The sequence below is a fragment of the Rhea americana genome, unplaced genomic scaffold (assembly GCF_003343005.1).
Source record: "Rhea americana isolate MKP2758 unplaced genomic scaffold, rheAme1 scaffold_255, whole genome shotgun sequence".
In the NCBI taxonomy this organism is placed as follows: Eukaryota; Metazoa; Chordata; class Aves; order Rheiformes; family Rheidae; genus Rhea; species Rhea americana.
The window spans coordinates 276,945-302,712 of NW_028186374.1; the positions used below are offsets into that span (position 1 = coordinate 276,945).

At 48.1% G+C, this 25,768-nt stretch overlaps 1 protein-coding gene across 1 annotated transcript; it reads left to right on the forward strand.

The window, feature by feature from the left end:
• Positions 1–3,999: 3,999 nt before the first annotated feature.
• Positions 4,000–25,571, forward strand: TRAP1 (TNF receptor associated protein 1). Its single transcript, XM_085307185.1, has 17 exons — positions 4,000–4,163; positions 5,552–5,634; positions 6,021–6,161; positions 13,801–13,872; positions 14,582–14,742; positions 15,727–15,836; positions 16,019–16,092; positions 18,585–18,740; positions 19,116–19,236; positions 19,354–19,423; positions 20,617–20,764; positions 21,318–21,503; positions 22,324–22,462; positions 22,998–23,083; positions 23,590–23,735; positions 24,127–24,199; positions 24,751–25,571. Exons 1-17 carry the CDS (start codon positions 4,085–4,087, stop codon positions 24,850–24,852), a joined length of 1,947 nt encoding a protein of 648 aa, XP_085163311.1. The 5' UTR covers positions 4,000–4,084; the 3' UTR covers positions 24,853–25,571.
• The last annotated feature ends 197 nt before the right edge of the window (positions 25,572–25,768 follow it).

Below are 25,768 nucleotides of genomic sequence, written 5' to 3' on the forward strand. Positions count from 1 at the left end.
GCGCTCCGTGCTGCCCGTCGGTTACCGGCCAAAGCGGCTGTGAGCGCCCGGCTCCCTGCCTCGCCTCGCGCGGGAAGGCAGCGCGTACTGCCCGTCACGGCTGTGGCACGCCGGTCTGGGAAGCTGCTCGTGCGCTGTCGTTGACTCAGGCATGGCAAGGCGTTAAATGTCTTGGTGTTTGGAAGCTTCCTGCGTCCCTTTTCTATCCCGATTGCGAGCAGCCCGTGCTGGGTTCGGTATTTTCTCATCTGTCATCTGGCTCCTAACGAGCAGATTGGTAGGTTGTCAGTGTGGTCTGTGGTTTCCCTTTGGGTTGTAAAGAGAAAATGTGACAGGGGAAATCGTGTGACAAATAGGGGCACTATCAGGGTCAAATTGTTAGATTTACTGTGCCACCAAGTGCCACTTTGGTGTTTCTGGGCAATTCACTTCTTCCACCAGGGAAATCCCCAGTGGCTTGTTAGCATCCGTTTCTGAGAAGGAATCCGTGTGTCTCCGTTGGGTTAGATGTACTCCAGCAGAAGGAGAATTTTGTTTACTAACCTGTTGTTTAGGTTCCCCCAGAAGAAAGAAACAAAAACAACAGAAGCCATGTGGGGTGGAAATAAAAACAGAGAGGGAGACATAGGAGATGGGACACCATCACATTGACCCTTCACTTGAACGTAAGCTGATGGCCCAGCCTGCGGGGACAGCCGTGTCTTCCCGAGGATCCAGCAGGGCTGGCCTGGCTCTCCTAGTGAGRTGAGGTGCAGTGTGTGTTTCTGAGAGACACATTAATGTGAGCAGGTCTGTCGGTAACTCTTCTCCTTGGCTTTGTCTTGGACTTGGGGCCTAGCTAGAGAGCCCTTTCTTTTAACGAGATCCGAGCTGGAAGCGTCGCATYGATAGTGCTGCTCTTTGCGAGAGCATCCTCGGGCTTGTGGCTGCATGGTAATCAAGCTATTATGGTAATTTCTGCTGACCTAAATTCTCCTCTTTGTTTTGCGCTGCATRCGGCTTTGTGCTCAATTTGCCACCCTAAATGTCTAGCTGGCGTCGTTGGGCTTGGCTAAACRCTCGCTTCTGCTCCTCTCCCAGAGGAGGTTGTGTTTCCTGGGGGTTTGGTGAGTGGMTGGTTTGGGCTCAGGAATTGCTGAGGGGCCCCGGTGCGTGGATTTAAAGGAGCCCCTGAGAATAGTGCCCGAGGCTGAGGGTCCGTCTCCTCTGTGGCCAGTCTGTGTCCTTATGTGTAAGATTAGGGTTCACTGAAAAGTGGAAGTTGCAGACTAATGTGAGTATCTCATCTTTTATGGTGCAGACAGGGTGGTAACACAACCCGCAGGCAAATAGGAAAGTATGCGGACTGTGGTAGAGCTCAGCAGTTGATTAGCTCTGTATAAAATGATCTGATTTGCCCTATTCCATCACCAGAGCTGGACCAAGGTGAAAGAGCTATTCCTTCCTTGTCTCTTGGTCTAAGGAATTTGTTTCTCAGGCTTTTTCTGAGTGTTGCTTTACCCTGTTAATTCAGGGGATGCTTTCTGAATAGCTTTTGTGTGCCAGTAATTGTAGATTTATCTCTAAATTTGCCTGGGAACTTTCCTCTGCTGGCCATGCAAGGATTTCACAAGAGACAAGAGATTTGGAAATGCTGCAGCTTGCATTTAATGARCCTAGACCAACATTTATAAATATTTGGAGTTTCTGGAGACTGCTAGCATTTGAGAGAGAAGGTGACCTGTTTGTCGGCTCTGGGGTCTTGCTGTTGGTCTTACTGGATGATAGAAATTTCCTTGAGATTAGGCTGGAGCTGCTAATGATCTGCTTCTCTCTTTGCATCCTGGAGACAATAAGGGAGCAACGTTCCCTCCGTTATTTCTGCTGGTTGGTGCGTGCGTGTGTACGCGTGTGTACAGGTGCAGATTTTTCYGAGTATCCTACGCTATCCAGGGTGAACGTGTGTAAAGCCCGGGTAGCCTCAGGCCGTACGTTTCTGAAGCCCGACGGGCTGGACAGCCACATGCCAAGTACTCTGCTTCTTGCAGCTTCGCTCACGTGGGCCGTTTTCCTTGTTGCTGTCTTGGATGAGCCCAGTAAAAGCAGTCAAATGAAAGATAAAGAACGTGTCCTGTGATAATGAGACAGAACTGCTTGTGACGCAGACAGCGAGCAGTTATGTGTGTAGGAGGTGTTCAGCTGCATTAAGAACTATTTGTGGGCTCTTTTCTTTAAGGACAGAATGACTGGGGAGTAATTTGAGCTTCTGGCTGGAGTAGCGCATCTTGATTCAAAGCTTTCGGGGAGGAGGAGGAGGAAAAATGAGGGCTGACAGCTTGCCTGATCAGCTCTTGGGGGGTGAGGTGTGTACCCAAAAGCACTGTTTAGGCTTTGGGTTTGACCACCCTCGATTGCATTCGCCTCAGCTGGAACGAGGGAGAACCCAGCCTGAGGGTCTGGAGTGGACCAGCTTGTTCTCGGTGCGGGAGCTTTTAACCGTGCTGTACTGCTAGGATGGACAGGATGGACAGGAGGTTTGTAGCTCACCTGCGAAGGGAGTCTGAGACCTCCCAAGGCGAGCTGAGGGATGGCGAGGTGTTCTGGCGAAAGGGCTGAGTTCTCTCAAGTGCTCTGACGTGGYTGGTGAAAGTACCCAGAGAGAGGTGAGCTGTCCAGCTTGCCATAGCCAGAGAAGCCATGTCCGAGGAGGTCACCACTGCACCATGGGGACTYGTGCCATATTAATGGTTCTCAGTTYGGTCCTTCTGGGTTTTTATACCCRTTCATCTGTCAGAATGACACCTTGAAAATGTTCCTCACGGAGACCTGGAGCGTAGAGTTCTCCTCCTTTCCTTGACTGGTAAAAAACCTGCAAGCACAGAATGAACCTTAAGAAAAGCTTGAGTTTGTCACTGCTTCCACCCATCTTTGCTGCTTATCCAGGTTCTTCCCCTCTCTCTGCCCAGGCCATGTTGATCACTCCTCTGCTTCCCAAAAYGGCCCCATTTGTTTCCATTCATGATTACAGAAGGAAGGACCAAGTCATTTTCTGCCCCCAGCACTGATGGCAGTGGAGCTCTGCATTCACAGCTGCATCCTGCCAAACTGTTACTCTGGCACAGCCATTCTCGCTACAGTTTACAAGTAACACCAAGTAACTGGCATTGGACAGGCTCTGTAGTGCTGTAAATGGCGGGTTTGTGTCCTGGTTTGGCTTTAGAGGAGCAGAGAGGAGACTGTTCAGTCCACCTGGGCACAATGAGGTGAGGGCTGGGAGGAGAAGACGTGGGAATCGCAGTCCTTTATGGAGSTAGTGCTATATCGTGACTTCTTTTCCGTTCACCCCAGTGATTGCTGCGTGTGCTGCTTATCCCAGAACTGGCTTTGTTGAAGGACCTAAAACTTGTGCCCTGTTAACTGTGCTCTGATGTTCAAGGACCAAATATTTATTGCTGTAAAGTTATGGCTCAGCTTACTCACAGAGGAGTTGTTTTTGGATATGCAGGCAAGTAYGTTATACCAGCAGGGTGAATGTGAGCAGAAGAAAGTAGATTTTAGTGGCTTGAGGCCTGCTTCATGGTGAGTATTGAGAGAAGTTGTGTTTGCAGTAAAGAGATCTCCGTGAGGTACAGGCTGGCTTGCTTGGGRTTCTACATTTTCATTGAGGGTAACGTGGGAGGTGAAGCCTTCCCTGATGTCTTCAGCATAGCCAGATAACACCAATGAAAGCTGCAGACTGCCTCCTCCTTGCCAGCTAATTCATTGTAAAAGTTGCAGATTGTCATCCTCTAGCTAGAATTTTAATTCAGGAGAGAAGGTCTAAAGTAACAATCTGCCCTTTTTCTGTAGTAAAGGCAATACCTGAGGGAAGTGGTGAGTGTTTGACTGCAAGGGAACTTAACTCTTGCTTGGACAGTGTAATTCCTCTTAGGATTGCCTAAATGGGACCTTCATAGAATGTTCCTGCTGCTGGTACTTGTGATTTATACTAAAATATCTTGAATTGCGTCTTCTAGCAAAAGGAGCAGCATGTCTCCAAAGAGAAATACTCCGTTGCCCGAGTCTCCGGCACAACGTTGCTGCCATCAGCATTCTTGCTGGCCGGATGTACAGCACACAGACAGCAGAGAGCAAGGAAGAAGAGCCCCTGCACACCATCATCAGCGACACGGAGAATGTGAAAGGTGGGCACAGGCTAGGTGTGGGAGCTCCTTTGGGGTGCGAGTAAATCCAAGAAAATATCGAAGCATTGTCTGGGTACAGCTGCCCTGACAGTGAGGGTGAGCCCTCTGCAGTCCTCTGCGGTAGTGTTTGTGTCTCTGGAGAAGGTRCAGGCACTCGTCATCCCGTCCTAGCACAGCAGGTTACTGTTCCCRTGTGAACACGCCATCACCTCCCCAAAACGGGAACGTGTAAATYGGAATGTCCTTCATTGAGAAATGGGGCCACTGAGACTGAGGGAAGAAGGTGCATCTCTGGGCCCAGCCTAGCAATTGGCTGTTGTGTGTAGAGGCTCCACAGGCCCCAGAATTTGCTAAAAAGCGACTTTTGTCCTAGAAGCAAGCTGTGTCTGCACAGTTCATTGYTGTGGATGATGGAGGTCTGATGAGAATCCTGTTGTCAGCCCTTTAGTTAGAATGAATTACTTTGCGCATCTTCAGGGTGAAGTGCTTTAAAGCAAARTCACTGTTGTCTGAGGGCAGAAATAGCATCTTAACTCAGGGCTCCCATGGCTTTTCTGTCAGGTACTTCTGAGACTGCTGGTCTGTAAAGCCCCCCAGTAGGTTTGGGCACTGTGCTCCTACTGCCATCTACATCCCTGCTTAGTCCCTGTCACCAGGGAGTGTAGGTGCTTGTCAGCAAGGCATTGCAGAGGTGATACGTGCCCCATGGCTTTACCTGTGTTGCTTCAGGGTTTTGTAGTGCCTCTAGCATGAGAAATGATGTTTTTAAAAGGCCAAATAGTCTCTCAGCTGAGATATTTTGTAGAGGAAAATTCTATTTTTGGCGATTCAGTTAAATACAAAAGTAGCTGTGCCTGTGCACTCCCTTGCCTGCTCCACGGAGATCTGAGAATCTGGCTTTTGCTGTTCAAGACTCGGTGTTGTGTGGACATCAGAAATGCTGGCTGGCTGAAAAAGCCCTCGGAGCAGGACACAGGCAGATGGTTCCCTTGCAAAGCAAATCATGGAAGAGCATGGAAGGCAGGCCATCAACCACAGGAGTCACTTGAAAGACAGGTTAGGAATTGCATGGAGCCACGCATTAGAAATAAGGGGTTTATTGATTGCTCTGCAGCCCAGAGGTGGCGAGCAGCACACAGACACTGCACTCTGACTGCCCTGAGGTTTGTGTGCGAGGAGGTGAGGGACAGGCCGAGTATCTGCCCGGCAAAGCATAGTGCCTGGTAGGGATGCAAACAGTGTCRTCTTGTCACAAGCTGCAGCTACCTGTGTCCCATCCTGCTTCACGCCTTCACTACTGGGAGGCTCGCACACATGGTAAGACGGCAAGTTTGCCCAAGAGGACCCTGGTGAAGTGCCTCAAAGGTGTTTGTGTGATTTCTTTGTAGGTGCAGCCTCCAAACATGAGTTTCAGGCTGAGACGAAGAAACTGCTGGACATTGTTGCTCGTTCCTTGTACTCGGAGAAGGAGGTAGGGCACCCACTTCTTGCCCCAAAGTTGGTAGACTTCTTCTTGGCTAAGCCCAGTCTATGAGAATGCCTGCTCACTTTCCTAGCAAATCTGGGGCCGCTCACATCCCACACTTCTTTGAATGATGTTTTCCTAAGACACCTCGAAAATATATCTTGAAAACAATTTATTAAAATGTCCAGATGACTGTGAGTGTCTTTAGAGCCTCTGCACTTTACTGTTGAGTTCAGACAAACCTGTTCTCCTGGCAGGTAATGGAGAAACACAGTTTTCTTTCTAATGAGTTCAAAATTAGTCCATAAGTAGGCAATGAGTTCCCAGGTCTCTGGGACTCTTGCGTAGTAGACAGGGCCAGGCTGCAGTGTGGGGCTGTTTYCCTTCCGCAGGTGTTTATCCGGGAGCTGATCTCCAATGGCAGCGATGCGCTGGAGAAACTGCGTCATCGGCTTACGACAGAAGGGAAGGCCTTGCCAGAGATGGAGATTCATCTGCAGACGGACCCTGGAAAGGGAACCATCACTATCCAGGTACCTCCCTTTGGTAACAGCAGAATGTTATCCCCTGCTGCTCTTGCCACTAGCTGTTGTCCCACAGAGGTTTAGTGGAAACTGAGTAGCAGTGCAGGTCTGTTTGATTCCTAGGCCTGCTTGAAGAAGTGTTCTGTCCTCTGTTACACTCCAGTTCATGAAGGTTGTAACCTCAGGCTGCTTTGATGAGATGGCACCAGTTTATCTGCTTCTCATTTCTCCCCRTAGGAAAATTCTCTGCTTCTCCCTTCCCTGTCAGGAACTCCCGGTAGCTTTTCTCTCAGTGCRTTGTCTGGTGCACTTCCCAGGTTAGGTGTGCGTCTCTGAGTAGTGGAAAAGTTGAGAGGTGGGCTTTGTCCTGGCCTTTGGATGAGCATCCTCTCCCCTCTTTAATTTTGAGATCTTACATGGTACCAGACAGACCTTCCCTGTCACCTTGGTCACCGAGAGATGCTCAGGTGACAAGAATCTCCCCTTGCTGACTCTTCTTATCCCCTTGTGCTTCAGGACAGACCAAGACCTCAGCTGGTGCTGAGACTCTGCCCTAACATACACATGGGACTATAGATCATGACAGTACTGTAGCACAGCGTTGTCTGTCCTCCTTTCTGCTTTAGTAGCAAGTGCAGTGCTGGTTTTRATCGCTCCCTGCTGATGATAAAAAGCTTTAATGGGAGAGATAGTCAGTGCAGACATGTTCAACTGTGGGCCTCAAAGTGTGATGAGGGAAGGTGGACATGGTCCTTATCTCTCTAGTTTGATTGTTTTTGTTCTTGGCTGTTGTCTAGGAGGAAGACTGAGGCTCGGTTTTGGTCTTTTCTTGGCAAAGATGCTAATGCAAATAAGGGGAACTGGTAACTTTCCTCCTGGACTGGTGTCAGCCCTGAGAGGGTAGCTTCGTACYGTTCTCAGGAGAGTGGAGAATGGGGCAGGCGGCAGTGTGAGTGAAGGGAGACCGTAGCAGGCCTAGGGAAGGAGATGAGGCACAGACAAAGCACGTGATCTGATTTTCCACATGGGACGAAAGCGCTTACTGTTAGAGACTGCTCAGTTATTTTATCCTTCTGTTTCTCTGCAGAACAAGCAGCTGCGGTTGCCATGGGGAAGTTAGTGATCGTCAACGGGCAACACAGTTATCAACACAAAGATTCTCAAATYGTAACGCAGAGACTTTGCTATTCCTATCACACCTGACTATTGCATTTTTCCARCTGCTGTATAACACTGGTTCTTTAATGAGCTCTTGCTTGGACCAAGGCTGAATGTTGTTCCTGTATTGCTCATGTCTTTCCCTTTTGGGATTATAGTGGACAGGTAGGCCCCGACCCTAACAAAACGTAACTYGTATCCCATCATTGTGGAAACTGCTCCCTTCTTTGCCAATTTGGTTGAGAGACTTCAGTGCCCACCTTGCAGGTGGAGTGAATTTGATGTTATACCCGATTAGCTCGGTTAGGGATTCRTGTTTTTATATACCCCTACCTGGTTATCTGTATGTCTCTAATGCGCCTAAATGAATCTTAACTAGCAAGCCATTAACTGCAGCAATTCTGTGCTCTGGGAAGGGCGAGAGAACAGTGCTGCTCCGATCTCTCTTAATAGGTTTGCCTTCTCAGTAGTGCCTAAAGCTCCTTACCTCCAGTGAAGGGTTTATTTTTAACCACTTGGAAAAAATGTCCTGAATATGACGATTGCTCTGAGCAAGCCTTGTTCACAACATTTCCCCACTATTCAGGAATGCAAAGGTGCACTTTGCCCCTGCAGGCAACCTGCAGGAATGACTGAGGCACAGATGGACATGTCCCTTAGTAACTCCTTTATTTTTTGCACCCACTAGGACTCCCTAAAACAGAAGCAGCAGGCCCCTGATCTGTGATCTGCAGCAGTACTGCYCCATTTTTTTCTAGAAAGACTCCGTTGTCTCACCTTGCCCTCTAAGTCCTTGTCCTCAGATCTTGATGTTACCCTGGATCTACTGGACTCTCCCCTCTCCTTCCAAATACTGTAGCATCTCTCTGTATCTCACCAGCTGAGAAACCGCAAGTCTGTAATGTGTGATGGCTTTCGTAACATGTACATCGCCGGGGCTTTACCCATGTTATCTGCTTGGAGATTAGCTCCAGTAAAGGGCAACATTCATCTTTGTTAAGTGACTGCACTTGTGCTCTCATCTCTATCAGGACCAAATTTTGGTCATAAGCACAGTATGATTCTATAATGTCCTCATTCAGGGATATCCTACCTAAACGTAGTCAAGCGTTGTATCTGCTAAGAGGGAATGGGAAGTCAGGTCTTCCAGTGCTGGGAGTTCACTGTGTAGTCTGCCAGATTACACCACCTCTGTGCCTTCACCAAAGCCCTGTTTTGGCAAATTCCACAATGTCCTCCACCCTTTTGAGAACTGCCTCATTTTTTTCTAGGACAGCTTCATCTGGTAGCCACTACAGCCAGCAGGCTCAACTCTCTTAAGCAAATCTGTTTGAAAATGTTAGGGGTGTATTTTCAGTGAGGAAAGATCTGCAGAGCCCTGAGGCTTTATGGACATTTTTTGGACCCTGTGAGGYGGGAAAAGAGCATCCCACACAGCTGACCAAAGCCCTGTGGCCACAGAGCTCTACCTCTTCACCTGCATGAGGCTTCCTGGGGCCAGCTGGTGACAGGCCCTTGGCTGTGRTGCAGTCCAGGAGTTGCTGCTACGCAGCTCCTATGCGGTGCTGTGTTTGGCAATACCCGTGTGTTTGTGTGAGCTTGGGGGCTAGAGGAATACTCATTGACTGATGCTTGATTTAGGGCTAAGGCAATGCTAGCAGTTTAGAGAAAACTGTTTAAAATGGCCACAAAGCTAATACTGACTTCTGGGCAAGGGATGGCAAATACAGCTTGTAACATGGCTGAGCTGCGTCATTGTTTCAGTTTGGGCCTGCTCAGTTTCCTGTGCTGGGCTTTCTTCTCGCTGTTGCAGCCATCCAAAGGCAGTGTTTGCAAAGCCCGCAATAACAAGTTTGCTGTGTTTGGGAGGAGTTAAAATGTCTGCAAACATCACTCCTCCTTGCAACAACTCCCTGCATCACTAAGCAGATCTTTCGTGGCCTGTGAGTTGTAAACCGTCTGCAGCAGAGACCAGGTTCCTCAGGCTCTCATAAGGGACTGAGATCTTTGGGCTTTAGCAGTTCAGGGCAGGTGCAGCCACACATCCACCGAGGCAGAAAGCTGGGTCGTGTCCTGGCAGTTGGCGTGTGCTACTGCGCTGTAGCAGAGAGGCTTATGTTCCCGAGCTGCGTGCAGCATTGCAGCATCCATCTGCCACTTGGGCTCGAGGAAGCAGTGGAGCGGGAGATGGGGAATAGTGCAAGTAGAGGGGTAAAGCTGTCTGCACTTGGACGAGAATTAAGCTTATAGAAGGGTGCCACGGATTGCAGGGGTGGGTTAAAGCTCTCAGTTGTCACATCRTCTTTAACAAATAAGCTAGAGAACRAGGGATAAAAATATATCTAAAATAATCTGTTTCCTACAGAAAGGAGTGCAAGATCTTTTTTCTTCTTCTTCATGCCAGAATAAGAGCCAGTCACATTTAAAAATGGGAAAATCAAAATGGATAAGAAGTATTTTCTGAACACTGGGTATTTAGACTTGGATGGATAGAGACTGAGCCTGTAGCAATGCTCAGAATTGTAGATAATGTTAGCAGCGGGTACTGGAAAGGAAACAAAACCTCAGGCACTCTGCTCTCGGCAGCTTTTAGGTATTAGGCCGAGATTACTGTATCTGTGTGCATCAGTTTTGTTATGCTTTTTCGTCTGCTTATTGCTGCTGCAGGRATGATGTGGGTACTAAACCAGAACTCTGTGTTAGTGTAGCTGTTGTCCTGGCCTTGTTAATCTTAAGTCACTTGAAGCAAGACGTTTAAATTAAGTGGACAGCATTTGCTAATCAGAAATTCTGGGCCTTTATTACCTTACAGTTTGGTGAAAGCAGCGTGTCCTTGTTGTGTAATGCAGCTAGCGTTCTTCTGATACGCTGTCAGGATTTTCACCGAAATAAATGTTTTGCCATAAAGCAAAATGAAAGGCGCAGTAGCTCTGAAGTGTATCCCTGACTCRGGCATTCTTTCAGATGTAGTGGTAATGGCAGCAGCCAGCTGGTGTTTGGTTAATGGATCATTGGTGTAACGAGTTCTGCAGTACTTCRAGTTGGACCCACATAATGAGCAAAGAAAATGTTACTGTACCTAGCTTCTTGTTTATCAGTTAAAGCAATTTGTTGATGTAAACTAGATTTGTTGTTGTAATCATGCGCCGTTTGTGTCTGCTTTACTGAAGAGTACATGTGAATATGAGACCTGTGGACTGACTGACTTGATGAGGCAGACAGCGGAGCTGGAGGTGTTCATTTCTCTCTTTCAAGGAGGGTAGAGGTCCTCAGGGCTGCAAAGCAAACACAAAGCACTTCATGTTGGGAGCCTTGAAATACCATATGCCAGCTATCCAGCTGTCGCTACACACAGAACTTTTTCTGTTTGCAAACTTCAGCACCACCCCCCCACACAAAGGTTAGAGCAAAGTGCGGAGAAAGCACAAAGGTCCTGTGCAGTTTAACAGCAGGTTTTGTATCTGTGAAGTCTCTACACAAAAAACTGATTAAAAAAACAGTGCTCAGCTGCTGTTTCTTCAGCAGAAATGTTGCTATGTTTAGATGTGTAATTTAACAAGCATGGCTGTAGTGCTTAAAGTTGTAGGTGTCTTGTGCTCTGCTGCGCAAACAGTGTGTGTGTGAAACCTGGTGGTTTCTTGAAGGTAATCTTGAAGGTCCCTTAGAGGACTGGGGTGAAGGTCTCTAGCCTGCTGCGTTGTCTTGCAGAGGGACGGGGCTGTATGAGGGGTGATTCAGAGGCAGGCTGTTTGCTGTGTATCCTAAGAAGTCCCAGAAGAAAAATTCAGCCCAGTGAGTGGAAATTAGCCTTCAGTAAACAAAGTGTCAGTGCAGTGAATTTTGTTTCATGCTATGCAGCGGATTTCTCCTGCACTGCAAAGCTGTGGAGTAGCATTGGACACTTTGAACATATCCCTCGCGTCTTGTGATTTGGAAAAGCCCTTGTCCAGTTTGTTTGATCTTCTTTAGAAGAATTCTACCGCGGCTGTTCTCAGACTCTTAAAACTTCTCCGGTGGGCTGTAGGGAGGCTTGGAAACTTTCTACAGCGGAAGTGAAGTTGTAGTGGTGGTGGTGGAGCAACAGCAGGCCTTGCAGTAACGCTGGCCGATCACAGCTAGGAAGCGTAAAGCGTTGTGTGATCGTGCRGTTGCTGCTGGTGAAGGCTCTTGGAGACCGAGCAGCGGCCCGCGCAGCGCAGAGCGCGCGCTGCTGCCCGAGAAGGGGCGTGGAAGTCCCGTCAGTTCCTTCCTTGGATCTTATGGAGCTTGCGTTCCTGGCGCTTGCGCCAGCTTAGTCCCGAGGCTCTCCTTCCGCGGGCCTTCCGTCGCCGAGCTCCCACCTCCCCGCCGCGGCCGTGGCCGGCGCGGTGTTCCGGAGGTCCCTGTTCCGGGCGCAGCACCATCTGGCGCGGAGAGGCGAGAAACGCAGGGCGAAGGCCAGCCGCAGGACACAGTGTGAGCCGCGAGAGCCGTTTGAATCTTGGTGGCGTTTTCATCTCAGCACACCCAGGTGTTTTCCTGCAGTAGGARACGTCTGCTTTGCCAGGATCTTCGGTCAGCCACTTAAAAGTATGCTTTCCGCCTTCCTGATAGCAGCTCAGCGCTGTAGGGGGGAAGGAAGGAGAGTGTTTTGAGCCGTGCTCTCTTTGTTCGTTGTGATTCACGCTCCTCAGACTAGTCTCCAGGARCTGTCCTTAAGCGTTTTGCAATGAGTTTGGCAAGGAGTTCTGAATTCAATAGCCAAATACATTCACAGGGCAGGGATATATTTTTTTAACATACTGGAATTTGGGAATGACATGCTGCGCTATAAAAAGGAGCGGATCAGAGAAGTTGAGAGTTCTGCTTAGGGTCTCACATGAACAAAACCTGAACCAGATGCTGAAAACTTTTCTTTCTGGCCTTTTCCTCCCTGGGGGAAGGGACCATGTCAGATTCTTGAGATTTTGCCATACCCTGTTTGTTTTTTCTGGCTTTTCATCTCCYGCTGTTGAGATCTTACCTGGCTTCCTCCCTCTTCTCAGCCAAGAAGACTGACTGGCCTTGCCATTTTTAATCAAGTGGAAGGTGCTGCTGTGCTGTGACTCAAGTCGTGCAGATGCAGAGAAGAGTATCACCAAATGACCCACAGAGCTCCTCAGTCAGTAGCTTCATGAGTTGACCATAGTTTGATTGTTCAGTGTAGTTAAACACTGGATTAAAAAACTGTACTAGCATTAATTATGCTGTCTTGCTTTACTAGTAATAAGCCTGCTAAATGCACCACATGGGTGGTAGGGATGTGCTGTGCCAGAAATCACTCTGGCATCCCTCCTCCCAGCCATCTCACAGCAGTCAGCTCCACTCTGGCTCATTTTGCTGACTCTTGCTCTCAGCTTTGATAACTGTGCTCACAGATACTTGACTATTACTGAACTCTTCAGCTGAAGAAGAATCACCTTTCAGCTGGGTAGTTGTAATGCTGCTGCCTTCAATAGTGGCTCAGAAAACCTGTCTGAGCAGCTTCTCGGGATGTTTGTGCCAGGTAGAGAAGTTGCTGGAGTTTGAGAGGGGGAATAACTTGCTTCTGGAGAATGGCATCCCAAGAGCCTTAGCCTGTGCTTTGTGCTTTGCTTTCCTGGAAGATACGTGTGGAGCAAGTCTGAAAACACATTGGACTGAGAGCAGGAAGGATTCACATTGCGGTTCTGTATGAGAGGGTGGCAGTTTCTAACTGRGTTTTGCTGTGTTATCCATGAGGGTCATCCAAAGGTGTTGTGGCAACAACTGAAGTTGCAGCCAAGTCTGAGCTATGCCACAGCCTTTCCTGCGTGGTGCCTTAGGGTTTGCTGCCTGAGAGGCATGCACTGGCAGCAGGGAATCATTATCTGCATGCAAGAGTACAAATCTAGATTGAAACTGGGGACAACAGCAAGCTGTGTGCGTTCATAGCCTGGACTGAGCGCCTKGAGGTGTGGCCTGTGCAATATAGGTCCAGCTGGGGTTAGACTCTTCCCACAGGCATTAGGTACTGAGCTCCCATGCTCGGGAACGTGGGTGCTGACAGCGTCATACTCCAGTTTTGTGGAGCATAATTCTGGGGGAGGGGAGACAGCAAAAGATTGACAGTAGATGCAGATAAGTAAAGGGATTCCCTGCTCCACCACTGATTCTTAGAGTGAGGGAATCGGTTCCCTATCTGAAAATTGGAAATAGGGGGCTTTTCCACTTACTATCTCTTACTCCCCTTTTTACTTGTTTATGGATAGAACTGTCTCTAAACTTCCTGGTGGCTTATAGCCACAAGACAGCTGTGGCTGCCCCGTAGAGCTGTGTGCCTTTGGAGTCCACTATCTTGACCAGGTGTTGAAGTGAGTCACAGCTGGAAGTCTGCTGTTGCATTTACTATTTAAGTGGCTGGGTGAGAGGGGGAGTCAGAGACAGAAGTTAGTTGGCACTGATTACCAGAGCAATGCAGGTATTTCAGCTAAAATTTGCTGTTTCTTTTCAGGACACAGGTATTGGGATGACCCAGGAAGAGCTTGTTTCTAACCTTGGTACCATCGCTCGATCAGGCTCAAAGGTAACTTGGGATGAGGCACCTCTTCTGTCCCCTTAGAAGAATCTTCTCAAATTACAGTCACTTTTGTATTCCCAGTGGTTTCTTATACTTTTTCTTCCCTTGGCCCCTAGCCCAGTTGTGAAATTATACTCCTCTTGGAAGATGAAACCTACTGTTGGTGTCTTCTTGCTCTTAATGGTCTCTGCTGTGTGCTATGGGAGGCCTGTGGTGCCGAAGCAGCACTAATGGGCCCTGTGTGTCATGCTGCTGCACCTGGCTGCCCTCACTCCCAAAAGTAAATGTTTTTCCCTCCAAGCTGTTGTTTTGGAGGGGCAAATGCTCTGCTGGCATTCACAGCCTCTGTCTGGGAGGACAGCAGCTGTGTCCTCAGGCTGGCAAGCTGTCATACAYATTTACCTGATTTCTTTTCACCTCTGGAGTCACCATTCTAAGATTGTCTCCTCCTGATTGACTGAGCCTTTACTCTTTTTCCTTTACTGCTAACTGCAGGTAAGTATTGCCCTACGTGGTGCTCCCATTTTCCAAAGGTGCCATCACCTCCCTGTGGGAGAAACCCTTTTCCTTAGGCACCCTCTTCAGAGCACTGACACAGGAGGTGTAGGATTACAGCGCTGAGTTGTAGGAGCCCAGCTGGAGGATGGGTTACAGCCTCCCAGTCGTACTCGATGGCACTGTGCACCTGTATATGTCACATTCTTTGTCCCTCCAGGCATTTCTGGATGCTCTGCAGAACCAGGCTGAAGCCACTAGTAAAATCATTGGCCAGTTTGGAGTAGGTTTCTACTCAGTCTTCATGGTGGCCGATAAGGTGGAGGTGTTTTCGCAGTCTGCAGAACCTGGGAGCCCAGGCTACCACTGGTCTTCAGATGGGTAAGAGTTTGCAGAACGGAATAGAAGGTTATGGGGTCTGTGTCCAGACCAGGCATGGACTGGAAGCTGTGCAAAGCAAGACAGGGCTTGTGGGCTTGCGTGATCTTTCATAACTGGGCTTACCGGTTTAGTTCCCGTTCAGATTACATGTAACAGCAAAGCATGGCCAGATGTGCCAGGGTGGACAGCCACAGAGATCAGATTGCCTTGTYAGAGCAGGCGTGTTATACATAAAGGCAGTACCTGCCTCTCCTGTTCCTTCCCTGCTGGCAGGCAGTCACCCTATCAGTGCCCCAAACTAGAGAGACAAATTTTAATTCTTTAGTTGCTATTTCTTTAGTCTAATTATTTAAATTCTTGAAACAGCATCTTGTCCTTGAGACATCAGACTGTCTTGAGGCACAAATAAGCTGCTGGGTACTGCAGTCTGTACAGCTGCACCCTTTGAGGGCCTGTCTGTTGTCGTGGCCTCTGTCTCTTCCCTGGGTCGAGGCTCTCACCAGTGTTTGATCTCCATATGGCATTCGTTTAGAGATAGGGTAGGAATGGTCATTCAGAATGGGCTGTCTTTAGCAGAGCACAGCTGCTTTTCATTGTAACAAGTTACTGCTGTCCAGTGGAAACACATATGAAGAGGAGCCCACAAACAAGTCAAAGACTCATTAAGGGGAAATACGGAAGACTTGAGTGTTACGGTCACCGCAGGAAATGACAGGTTAGGCCCACACAACCTGGCTGATCTGAGGCTAAGTTCCTTTTCTGTAGAAGCCATTGGCGTCCCTGTGGAACAGTGTGTCCTGRGATCTAGAGTCTCTGTAGCGGAGAGAGCTGCATGTTTTGGGAGGTTCTCAAAGACACAGACGGCATTCAGGCATCCAAGTTTTTTGTCTTCTTTTTGSCTATGAAGTGCTGTTGGTTTAATAAAGTATTTTCATTTCACATCACATCTGAGGCACAAGCTGATGTGTCTGTTTCTAACCCTAGTTCAGGAGTGTTTGAGATTGCAGAAGCATCTGGTGTCAGAACTGGGACTAAGATTATTATACATCTCAAAGAAGACTGCAAGGAGTTTGCAAATGAGGACCGAGTCAAAGGTGAGCAGAGCAAGGAAATGTTGTTGTCTGCTGAGAGGCTGCGTAAAGTCTTTTGGTTGCCCAGGACTGGGAGGTGTAGTTAGTGTTTTTCTCTCGAGGCACATTTCATCTGCTGTTAACAAAGAAATTTGTTCTCTCTTGTTTTCAAAATGTGACTCTTGCACGTCTCCTTTCCATTCCAGAGGTGGTGACAAAATACAGCAACTTCATCAGCTTCCCGCTGTACCTCAATGGGAGACGAATTAACACATTGCAGGTGAGCCTGAGGGCCACTCATGGAGGTAAACCACTGTAAACCTCCACCAGAGTCAGCAGACAAGGAAACAGAATAAAGCTGCTGTCTTTCTCTGGTGATCAGGAAGGACTATCTAGGATATCATAAAACCTGTAGTAGGTAAGATAAGGTAATTAGAGTAAGAGGAGACAATCTGGCAGAAGTACTGCCTGTTTGAATTTGTTGGAGAATTCTTGCCYGATTACCAAATCAGTTTTTCTTTTCAGGTACCTCGTGAATTTTCCCTTAATCAGAATGATTATCTCAGTACTTTGTAATTCTTATTTTAACTGTTTAAGCAAAGGACACATTAGTGATGTAGGGACTGCTCACATTGCTGGTCTGCTGACACCTCTTGCTGCAGTTCTTTCTCTCCGTTGGTATGGAATAGTAAATACCAGGGCATGCTTGGTTTTGTTAGTGGCACAACTCACAGCCTGATTTTATTCATAGCTCTTAGTTGAACACTGCTTGGTTCTGGCATTTTCTGACCACTTAAATGATATAGCAGCCAGATMCACTTTAGTCAGAAATTCTCAGCCTGATTGCAAGTATCTACTTGGTGAAATTAGTTACCTTTAAATAAATAAATCTATGAATCATTTTCCTCTAGCATCTCCTTTTCTGGTACCTTGATTTGGTTGGTTAAATCTTCCTCACCTAAGAGAGCAGATGGAAGGTATTTGTTTGTTTGTTTTCCTGGAATGTTGCCCTGAACCTACAAGCTTTCAAGACTATACTTACATGTATTATCATATTAATATATTTAAGGTTCTATAATTGGTGTTATTAGTCACTGATATTTATTTGGATTCCTGCAATAGTAATGGTTGTATTTCAAAGACTTTCTAACTATGTGCCTTAAGTTTTACAAATCCAGAAATAGATTTAGACAGCTGTTTGTTCTTCCTACCTGACGATCAGTAGAACAGACTCCCTGGAGAAGAGAAGTACCAGAGTGAGGGTTGAAATGCTCTTAATAGTATCATGTACCTGTATCATTTTATCAGAAAGTCAGTTTTCCTTTGGGATGTGGCAACAGCTTGATTCTCTTTGTGCCCCATTTCAGGCCTTTTCTTTATCCAGGATTTTRTTTTTCCATTTTTCCAGACATCAACATCAATTTACTATAAACAGAGCTGTAGTTAGATCCCCGGTGTGGATTTTCCTAGATAAGCTCTTGAATACTTGCCATGTAGCTGACATTGTGGAGTTAGAGGCTTTTCCTATCTAACTGTGATAACTGTAGCTACAAGTAAGCCTCTGGGAAAGCAGCACTTTACCTAACAGCAGCTGTTACAAAGTACCTCAGAACGTAGTTGAATCCTACTGTGATCCTGCAAACCCTCCAGGACACTTGCATATGCTGGAAATGTTACAGAAGTGCTTCTGGAATGAGGCTTTTAGGCAAGAATAGCTTTGAGGAATACAGCAGCCCTGCAGGGCTGGCAGAGCCCTGAATTCCTTGGAGTGGTAGGGACAGAGTGGGATGGCTGCTCTCACTGCCACTGCTGGCTCTTCCCATTGCTCCTTAGGGCTGCACTGGCAGAGAGCATAAGGGTAAGTGTGATGGGCTTCACCCAGCAGGAAACATGAGATTTTTCCTCATGTTTCCTGCTGGGTCCCAATGCTTGTTAAATGGGCAGAACCTCCCACGGCTTTGCTAGATACTAATCTTTTGCTCATGTACTGAAATTGTAATTGCGATATGAGCATGGGCTGAATGCTCCACAGGGTGTTGGGCATTCCTGGGGTTTATGCCCTGCTCATAGAGCAGCAGCAGGTGGAGAACACGGCACACAGATCTAGTCATATATTGATGTGTGAAACTGTACTGTACTGCTGAAGTACTTGCTGACCCTGCAGCAGGGATGGCCAAGTGGCTCATGAAGCATGTCCTGAACTTCTCCAAAATAAATCACAAGAAAACAGCAGTAATCCAGAAGCTGCTCCACAAGCACTCAGCTGACCTTGTGGCAGGATGGTGGCCTCCATGAGAGAGGCAGGCAGGTTGGGACAGACTCCATTTAAACTTCCATTTTTTTTTTCCTTGTTGGTCAGAGCATTGAGAGCCTTGGCCACATTAATACCAGTCAGCTGAGCTGTGGTAACTATCCAGGATGCTCTCGGCCCTTGGCAAGTGTGAGGTAATGGAGGTTAGCCAAATCTCTTTTGTTTTGAGCTAAAAAAAGGTGCCTTATCTCATGTATGCTGCAGGACAAGAGTACCTGCATGGCAGGTGACCAGAGATCAGTACTGAGAGATCAGTACTTTGTTAGTCTGTGGTAGTGTGCCTGAACTGTAATCCATTCCCCCTGTGCTGCTGACAGGGGGTGTGCGTCTGTTTGAGAGATGGTATTTCCTCACTCCRGGGCCCTGGAGGAAAAGTAAAACTTCAGAAAGAAGCACCCTGTGCTATGAGGCTGATGGTGGTGTGAGTGCTGATGAGAATGCGTCTCCCTGCTCCTTCACAGGCACTCTGGATGCTGGACCCCAAGGACATTGGCGAATGGCAGCATGAGGAATTCTACCGCTTCATAGCACAGGCTTATGACAAGCCCCGCTACATCCTGCACTACAAGACTGATGCTCCCCTCAACATCCGCAGCATCTTCTACGTGCCTGACCAGGTACATGTCATTCTGTGCATGGAGTAGTGGGACATCTGCCCACTTCTTCTGGATAGGAGAGGATGAGAGAGCTCCTTAGGGAAAGGAGGCAGCTGAGGCTGCAGAATTGCAAGGGRGAATGTCCAGTGTGGCATTTCTGCAGTGGCGTGGGTGTCACAGGATAATGATGGGGTACTGAGCCATGACCAGAACAGGAGGTAGCTCAGATAAGTCCACTAGGGAACATAGCCAAGATTTCACCTCTGATGGGATTCAGCAGTGGTAGTGAAGACCACAGTGTTCCCTGGTCAGCTAGTGCAGCCACACCAGTAGCAGCAGCATGGCTGGGCACCCTGCACAATGCTGGTGTTACCTTTTTGTCTCTTGCTCCTGCAGAAACCATCCATGTTTGACATCAGCAGAGAACTGGGCTCCGGCGTTGCCCTCTACAGCCGCAAAATTCTCATCCAAACCAAAGCTGCAGACATTCTGCCTAAATGGCTGCGTTTTCTTAGAGGTRTGTGGTGGGAGCAGGTCTGTGAAGCATGACTTCCGTGGGGGTGAAGTGAGGTGCTGCCTTCCTGAGCTGGCATTCATGTCTGTCTCCTTGCTCAGAGGTTGCTCTGTATTCTAGGTGTTGTGGACAGTGAGGATATACCCCTGAACCTCAGCAGGGAGCTGCTGCAGGAGAGTGCCCTTATCAGGTAAGCAAGAGGTGGTTAGACCCTGTGCRTTGGTATGGCTCCTTTGGCTTGTTGCTGGCTGACAGAGGGACATTGTGGGATAGCTGGAAGGGCCTGGAGGGTCCTGGCATGGGAGCTGTAGAATTTCCATCCTTGAGAACTTCTGTGGTCTGCAAAGTGAGTTATTTCTCAGCCTTGTTGGTCACATCTCGAGATGTGGAAGCAGTGTGCTGTGTCACACAGTTTGCTGCCTCCTTGGGCCATGTGCATTCAAACCCTGGGCTGCCTTCCARCATCTCTGGTCAACAGCAGTCACAACGGATTTGCTATTTAAAGCATCTGAGCTCCACCACCGAGTGGTGTGGAAAGTAAAACCAAACAGCAAGTCAGCTGTCAATACTAGGAAGCTGGTCCATACTTACCTGTCACCATGTATTTATGCACATATCTTCAAACAGCATCTTGGCTGTGATGTGCTCACACATGCAYTTGTCAGAACCTAAGTGCCAGCCAGCAGGGTTTTTGTTAGGTTCTGAAGCCCAGGGAAGTTGTGTGTGGACAGCCCAGTCTCCTCTAAGAATCCCTTAGATCTGGCATTGGTTTATCCGTACATTTTTGTTCTTCAAGTCCCCTCTTAAATACTTGTCAGTGGAATTTGAGGAAAGGATACAGGTAGGCTCTTACTCCTTAGCATTGGTACTGCTATCTTGGTAGATTTTGATGTTTAACTTTGTATTCTACAGTTGGTAAAATGTCTTGAGCTTCACTGTAGTTATCAAAATGATTCTGGTCCTTCATTGATTTTTTTTTAATCCTTCAGAAAGGATTCCCTCCCAGCATAAGCCCTTTATGGCTGCTTCCTTTCCACATTTAGGGGTAGTTATGGGACTGACCTGAATGCCTGGAGCCCGGTTGTTTGTGAATTGCAGCATCACTGAGTTGCTAGAGTTGTTGAAGACCTACACCTCAGCAATATCTTTGTACCACAGCCCTAGGTATCTTTTCAGCTCAAGAGTTGCTCTTGACTGAAATGAGAACAGATGTAGAGCTACAGGGGAAAGAAGACACTGGCTCTGGAGTGGCCCTGGAATTTCTCCTTTGAGCATGTGTGTAGCAAACACATCACTGAAATGTTGCACAGAAGAGAAATGTTCATCTAAAAGCTCTTGTCCTGGTCTGGCAGCCATCTTTAGAAAGGCTTGTTCTTGTTGCAGGAAGCTCCGAGATGTTTTGCAGAAGAGGTTGATCAAGTTTTTCCTCGACCAGAGCAAGAAGGACCCTGAGAAATATGCCAAATTCTTTGAAGACTATGGGCTGTTCATGAGAGAGGGGATTGTCACCATAGCTGAGCAGGATGTCAAGGTACCAGGTGTCCTGAAGGGCTGCAGCTGATGGGAAAGAATATTAGCTCTGACCATGACCTGGGATGAGGAAGGCTGCTACTTTTCTGTGAATCTTCCTGTGTGCCTGTGACTCTTGTTCCTGAGTCTAACAAGACCTACAGAATCTCTGATGTGCCCTTCTCTATCTCTGACTCTAAGAAGGTGCTRTTCTGACTAGATGTTGCTTCCCACTCTGTTTGAAACATTCTGCCGTCTCCGTCCACACTCTGTTGCCAGCCCTCATGGATAAAATACAAACTACAACAGGCTATAAAGCAGGATTTTTCCCTACTGTTGTCTTCTGGCTGGTTTCCCCTTCCAGGTCTGCTTGGCCCTCGTCCTAGCTAGGTCACTCTTCTGCCCCTTTAATATGTGGAGCAGGAAAAGAGGAAATCGGTAGAATCCCCTGAGCCTTTCTGCCACAGTACAAACTGCAAACAGGCCTGGATGTTACAAAGAGATCTCAGAGGGTTGGAGTGGTCAGGCAGAGCTGTAGTTACCTGTGCTGAGCTCACAGGGTACTTCTCTTCCAGGAGGACATAGCGAAGCTGCTGCGTTATGAATCGTCCAACCTGCCTGCAGGCCAGCTGACCAGCCTCACTGAGTACGCCTCCCGCATGAAGGCAGGGAGCAGGAACATCTACTACCTGTGCGCGCCCAACCGGCAGCTTGCCGAGCATTCCCCGTATTTTGAGGCCATGAAGAAAAAGGACATGGAGGTGGGTGAGCAATGTGCCATGGCCAAAGGGACACTCTAAGCCTGCTGCATTGGCGCTCACCTGGATTTTGGAGCTGGGCAGGGCAATGTGATCTGTGATCATCCCCACCTGCTGTAGAGGAACGGCAGTGTTTGCCTGGGCTGCCGTCTGTCTCCACTCAGTCTGACTACTGCAGCGTGAGGCCAGGAAGGACCTGGGCAGGCAGGTTCATACATGTACAGACAACCAGATGGTTCTGCTAGTCTTGACATCTGATTAATACCTTTTCTCTAACCCCAGACCAGGGCTCCTGCTCTGCAGTGCTGGCAACAGAGTTAGAGGTCTCCTGTGCTGGGAAGGTGGGTCTTTCAGGACTGCAGTCAGTGCTTGTTCTCACCTCTCCCGGGGCAGCAGGACTTGTCTAGCTGTAGGCCTGCCAGCTCATGTTAGCGAAGCCCTCCAAAAGTCTGCTTTCCTTTGGGGCCCTGAGCAGGGACTCAAAAGGATTTATTCATGCAGGACATGTTTCCTGTGCTCCCGTGGAGAAACTGTATCCAATAGCAACAGGACTTTCAGTGCTGCCCTGCCACAGATGATGATTTTTGCAGTGCTAAAAGTCTCTGGGTGCTGTCAGCTGGTGGCTGCCATAAGAGGATGATAGAGGGTCAGAGAGCCTACTCTGGATTCCTGCAGTCTGTTCTCTTGTGAGCAGTAGTCACTGTGGGATGAACTTGCTAATTTCCCTTGTGATGTTCTTGGTGTATGGTACAGAGATGCCCCTTGAAGAAGAAAGTGCTGTTATGTCCCAGCCAACGTGTTATTGTCTGCTTTTTCGGCACAGGTCCTGTTTTGCTATGAGCAATTTGATGAGCTGACACTCTTACACCTTCGGGAGTTTGACAAGAAAAAGCTGATCTCGGTGGAGACAGATATCGTTGTTGATCACTATAAGGAAGAGAAGTTTGAGGAGAGCCGCCCAGGTACCATAAGGTTCCCTCGCCCTTCCTGCCATGCGCAGCCCTGCCTGTGTAGGTCGGCCAGTGAGCGTGTACCTCCTTCAGCACTCTGGCTGTTCCTGGGGCTGCAAGGCAGAGCACTCATTTCCATCCAGCCGTTCTCATGCTCTGAGGCACCTTGCAGTTCTTGCGGATCCCTTTCATCCCAAATGCTGCTGTAGATAAAAGTTCAAACAATTTGCTCATTTAAACAAAGGGAATGTCATTTATTGAATTCTTGTGATTTAAGTTTTAAGAACACGCACATGCTTTGTACTCCGACAGATGGAGGCAGGCACTGATGGAGAATGAGACTTCCCTCTCTGGGTATGGGACAGTTTGGGACGGCGTGGGTTTAGGGCATGAAGTGGGTGTGTGCCGAGTACYGCGTTTCCATTTCTGCAAGAGAACAGCTAAACGGCAGTGTGAACTGGACAGCTCTGTTCCTCAAGAGCAAAGCCTTGCGGTCCGTTGCTACGCAGTAGATGCAGACTCAGATGTGCCCTCTTTCTGCTTCCAGTTGCAGAACGTCTGACAGAGAAGGAGGCCGAGGATCTGATGGCCTGGATGCGAAATGCCTTAGGCTCTCGAATCACTGGTGTTAAGGTAAGTATATTCTGTGCCTGGTTAACAAAGTACAGAAGATTCATGTAGATCATAACCTAGGGGAAAAAAGAGGATAGCTGTTYGGGGATTCAGATACTGCTACAGATTTTTCTTTGAATCCTGAGAGAAATAATTCTGTTCTGTGCTTCCTTTCAGTAAATGACATGAATTTCTGTCACTAGTGCAGTCAGCCTGCCAGCAGGAAGAGCCACATATTAATGTGTAATGAGCAGAGCCCATTTTTCTATTTCATGCTCAGGTTATCGTAAGAACAGACTGGTGATGGTCTTGCCTGTGGACTAGTGAGGCTCATGGGCAGGCAGTGCTTTGGGTCCAGCTGCGAGCTGGAGCCTGTGGATCAAAGGAGCCRTTTGGGAGCCCAGCTTTTTTGTCTGTTCAGGCAGCACTTGCGGAGTGGGGATGAGTTGTGCAGGAGCATGGGGTGGATCTGGGCTGAGGAGACMCCAAACTCTCCATCTCAGCACTGATTACTGTTCTTGCCCCAGGTGACTACACGACTGGACACCCACCCTGCCATGATCACTGTTCTTGAGATGGGGGCAGCCCGACACTTTCTTCGCATGCAGCAGCTGGCTAAGACCCAAGAGGAGCGTGCCCAGCTCCTGCAGCCCACCCTGGAGATCAACACAGGGTAAGGGGGAGAGATACCAGTTCTAAGGACCCGGGCACTGCAGGTCTGCTGGGCTAGAGGCAGAGAGGAGACAATATAAGGCCCCAAATTAGCTGAGCTCTCCCCATAAAGTGCAGTGTGTGCTGCAGTGCCTTGGTATGTGAGGCTGCATGGACTGGTGGATGTGAGCCACCACACACACTGTGTCCAGCCTTCTGAGGGCCAGGAGGGTTATAGAGTCAGGCTGGAAGGGAGGAGAGAAGCTACCAGAAGAGAAGCAGGGAAACAGGAGCTGTTGTGGCCTTCAGGTAGARCCTTTACCTTTTCTGTCCCACCTTGGCTTAGCTGCTAGAAATTTTTCATGTGTCCARAAGATGCCACATCTCAGAGTTGCTCTCTCTCACTGTTACAGACATGCTCTGATTAAGAAGCTTAACGAACTGAAGGACAGTCAGCCTGATCTGGCTCAGCTGTTGCTTGATCAGGTAAGAGCCAGGCCTCCAGAGGCACCACCATCCTCCCTAGAGCCTGCTTGTGGACCACGGGTGGCAAGAAACAGGGTAGAGCCCTTGTAACTGGCTGGGATCACATCCATCTGTGGTCCCCACTGGTATTTCTGGTACTTTTGGTCTATGTGCCATTTCAGTAGCACTGCAGTTTGTTTCAGGTTTGAGAGCATTGTGCACTGACTCATCTTTCAGTGATGAGAAACACCCTGTTGGTATTACAGTGGAAGGGACAAAGTRGAGATAGTTCAGTCTAATGAGCTAGAAGATCTTGGAGTTTCAGAAGAATTTTCTGCTCAGGTGGGACTTCTGAAACCAGGCAGACTTCCAGAGACATGCATTGGAAACAGCTAACTCTGTGAGAGCAAGTACTGAGAGACCATGTGGTCCATGTATTTTCCTACTCTGATGGCCTAGAAGACATGTTTGGTCTCAGCATGCAAGTCCTGCAGTCATGACAGTCGCCTTCTCTCCAACTCTCAACCAGCTTGCTCTTGCTACTTAWTAATATATTTTCTTCTCTTTCTCAGATTTATGAAAATGCCATGATAGCAGCGGGACTGAATGATGATCCCAGACCAATGGTGAGCCGGCTGAACGAACTCCTCACCAAAATCCTGGAGAAAAACTGAGCCCTAGAGAAGACTGAAAGATTAATATATCTTTTTCCTCAAGTGCAGTCACTCTGTCAGCTATTGCAGCATCTGTCTGTTTGCAGGTACTGTACAGAGAGGGGTTCACCTGACYGATGTCCAAGGAGAATGCAGTGGACTCCCAGTCCTCACTGCACAGGGGCACTTGCAGTTATTAGATCATGTGTCATTGGCTGATCAAAGTGCTATGTTCTTAGAGGCAACAAAATCTGGAAATTGCAGCTAAAACAACGTGCCAGGATTTCTGACACAAACCTACAGAGCCTCGTACCATTTCTACAAATGGCCTTTGCCAGCTGATGGCAAACAATTAGGTCTGTGAATACACCCCCTTCATCCACTCAAGAATGAATTCCTGTGCACAGTTAGTCTCAGACCATCACTAACATAATCAGTTAATTTTTCAAGAAACCTCCACCTCTGACTAGACAGAAGGAGTTACCTGGCATGGAGATAGATTGCTGCCATTAGCAGACACAGGTACTGTGAGTGGAAGAATGACATTTCAGTACAACCCATGGCAGAAAAGGTCACCAAGCTGCYGGATAATTGAGTTCATCTTGGTATTGCTGCAGAGACAGGGCACTAACTGGGAAATAGCTTTCYAGCTTTCTGCAGAATCTCTAGGGTCCTGTGTAGGATAATTTGCATGTTCAGCCAATCTGTATTTATCATAAATAAACTCCTGTTCTTTTCCAGATCTTTCTACTCTTCTCTTTTCCCCTTACTTTGTTAGTCTTTGTGTTTCCAAGCAGATGGTTTGACRGTTCTTCCCTTTTCAGGTGCTGCTTGGTTCTTCAGGGCATCAGACATTGGCCAGTGCTGGAAAGAGAGGCTTGTRAAGACAGTAGGTGCTAGTGGAGAATGTGTAAGGAAAATAGGAAGAGAATCTCCA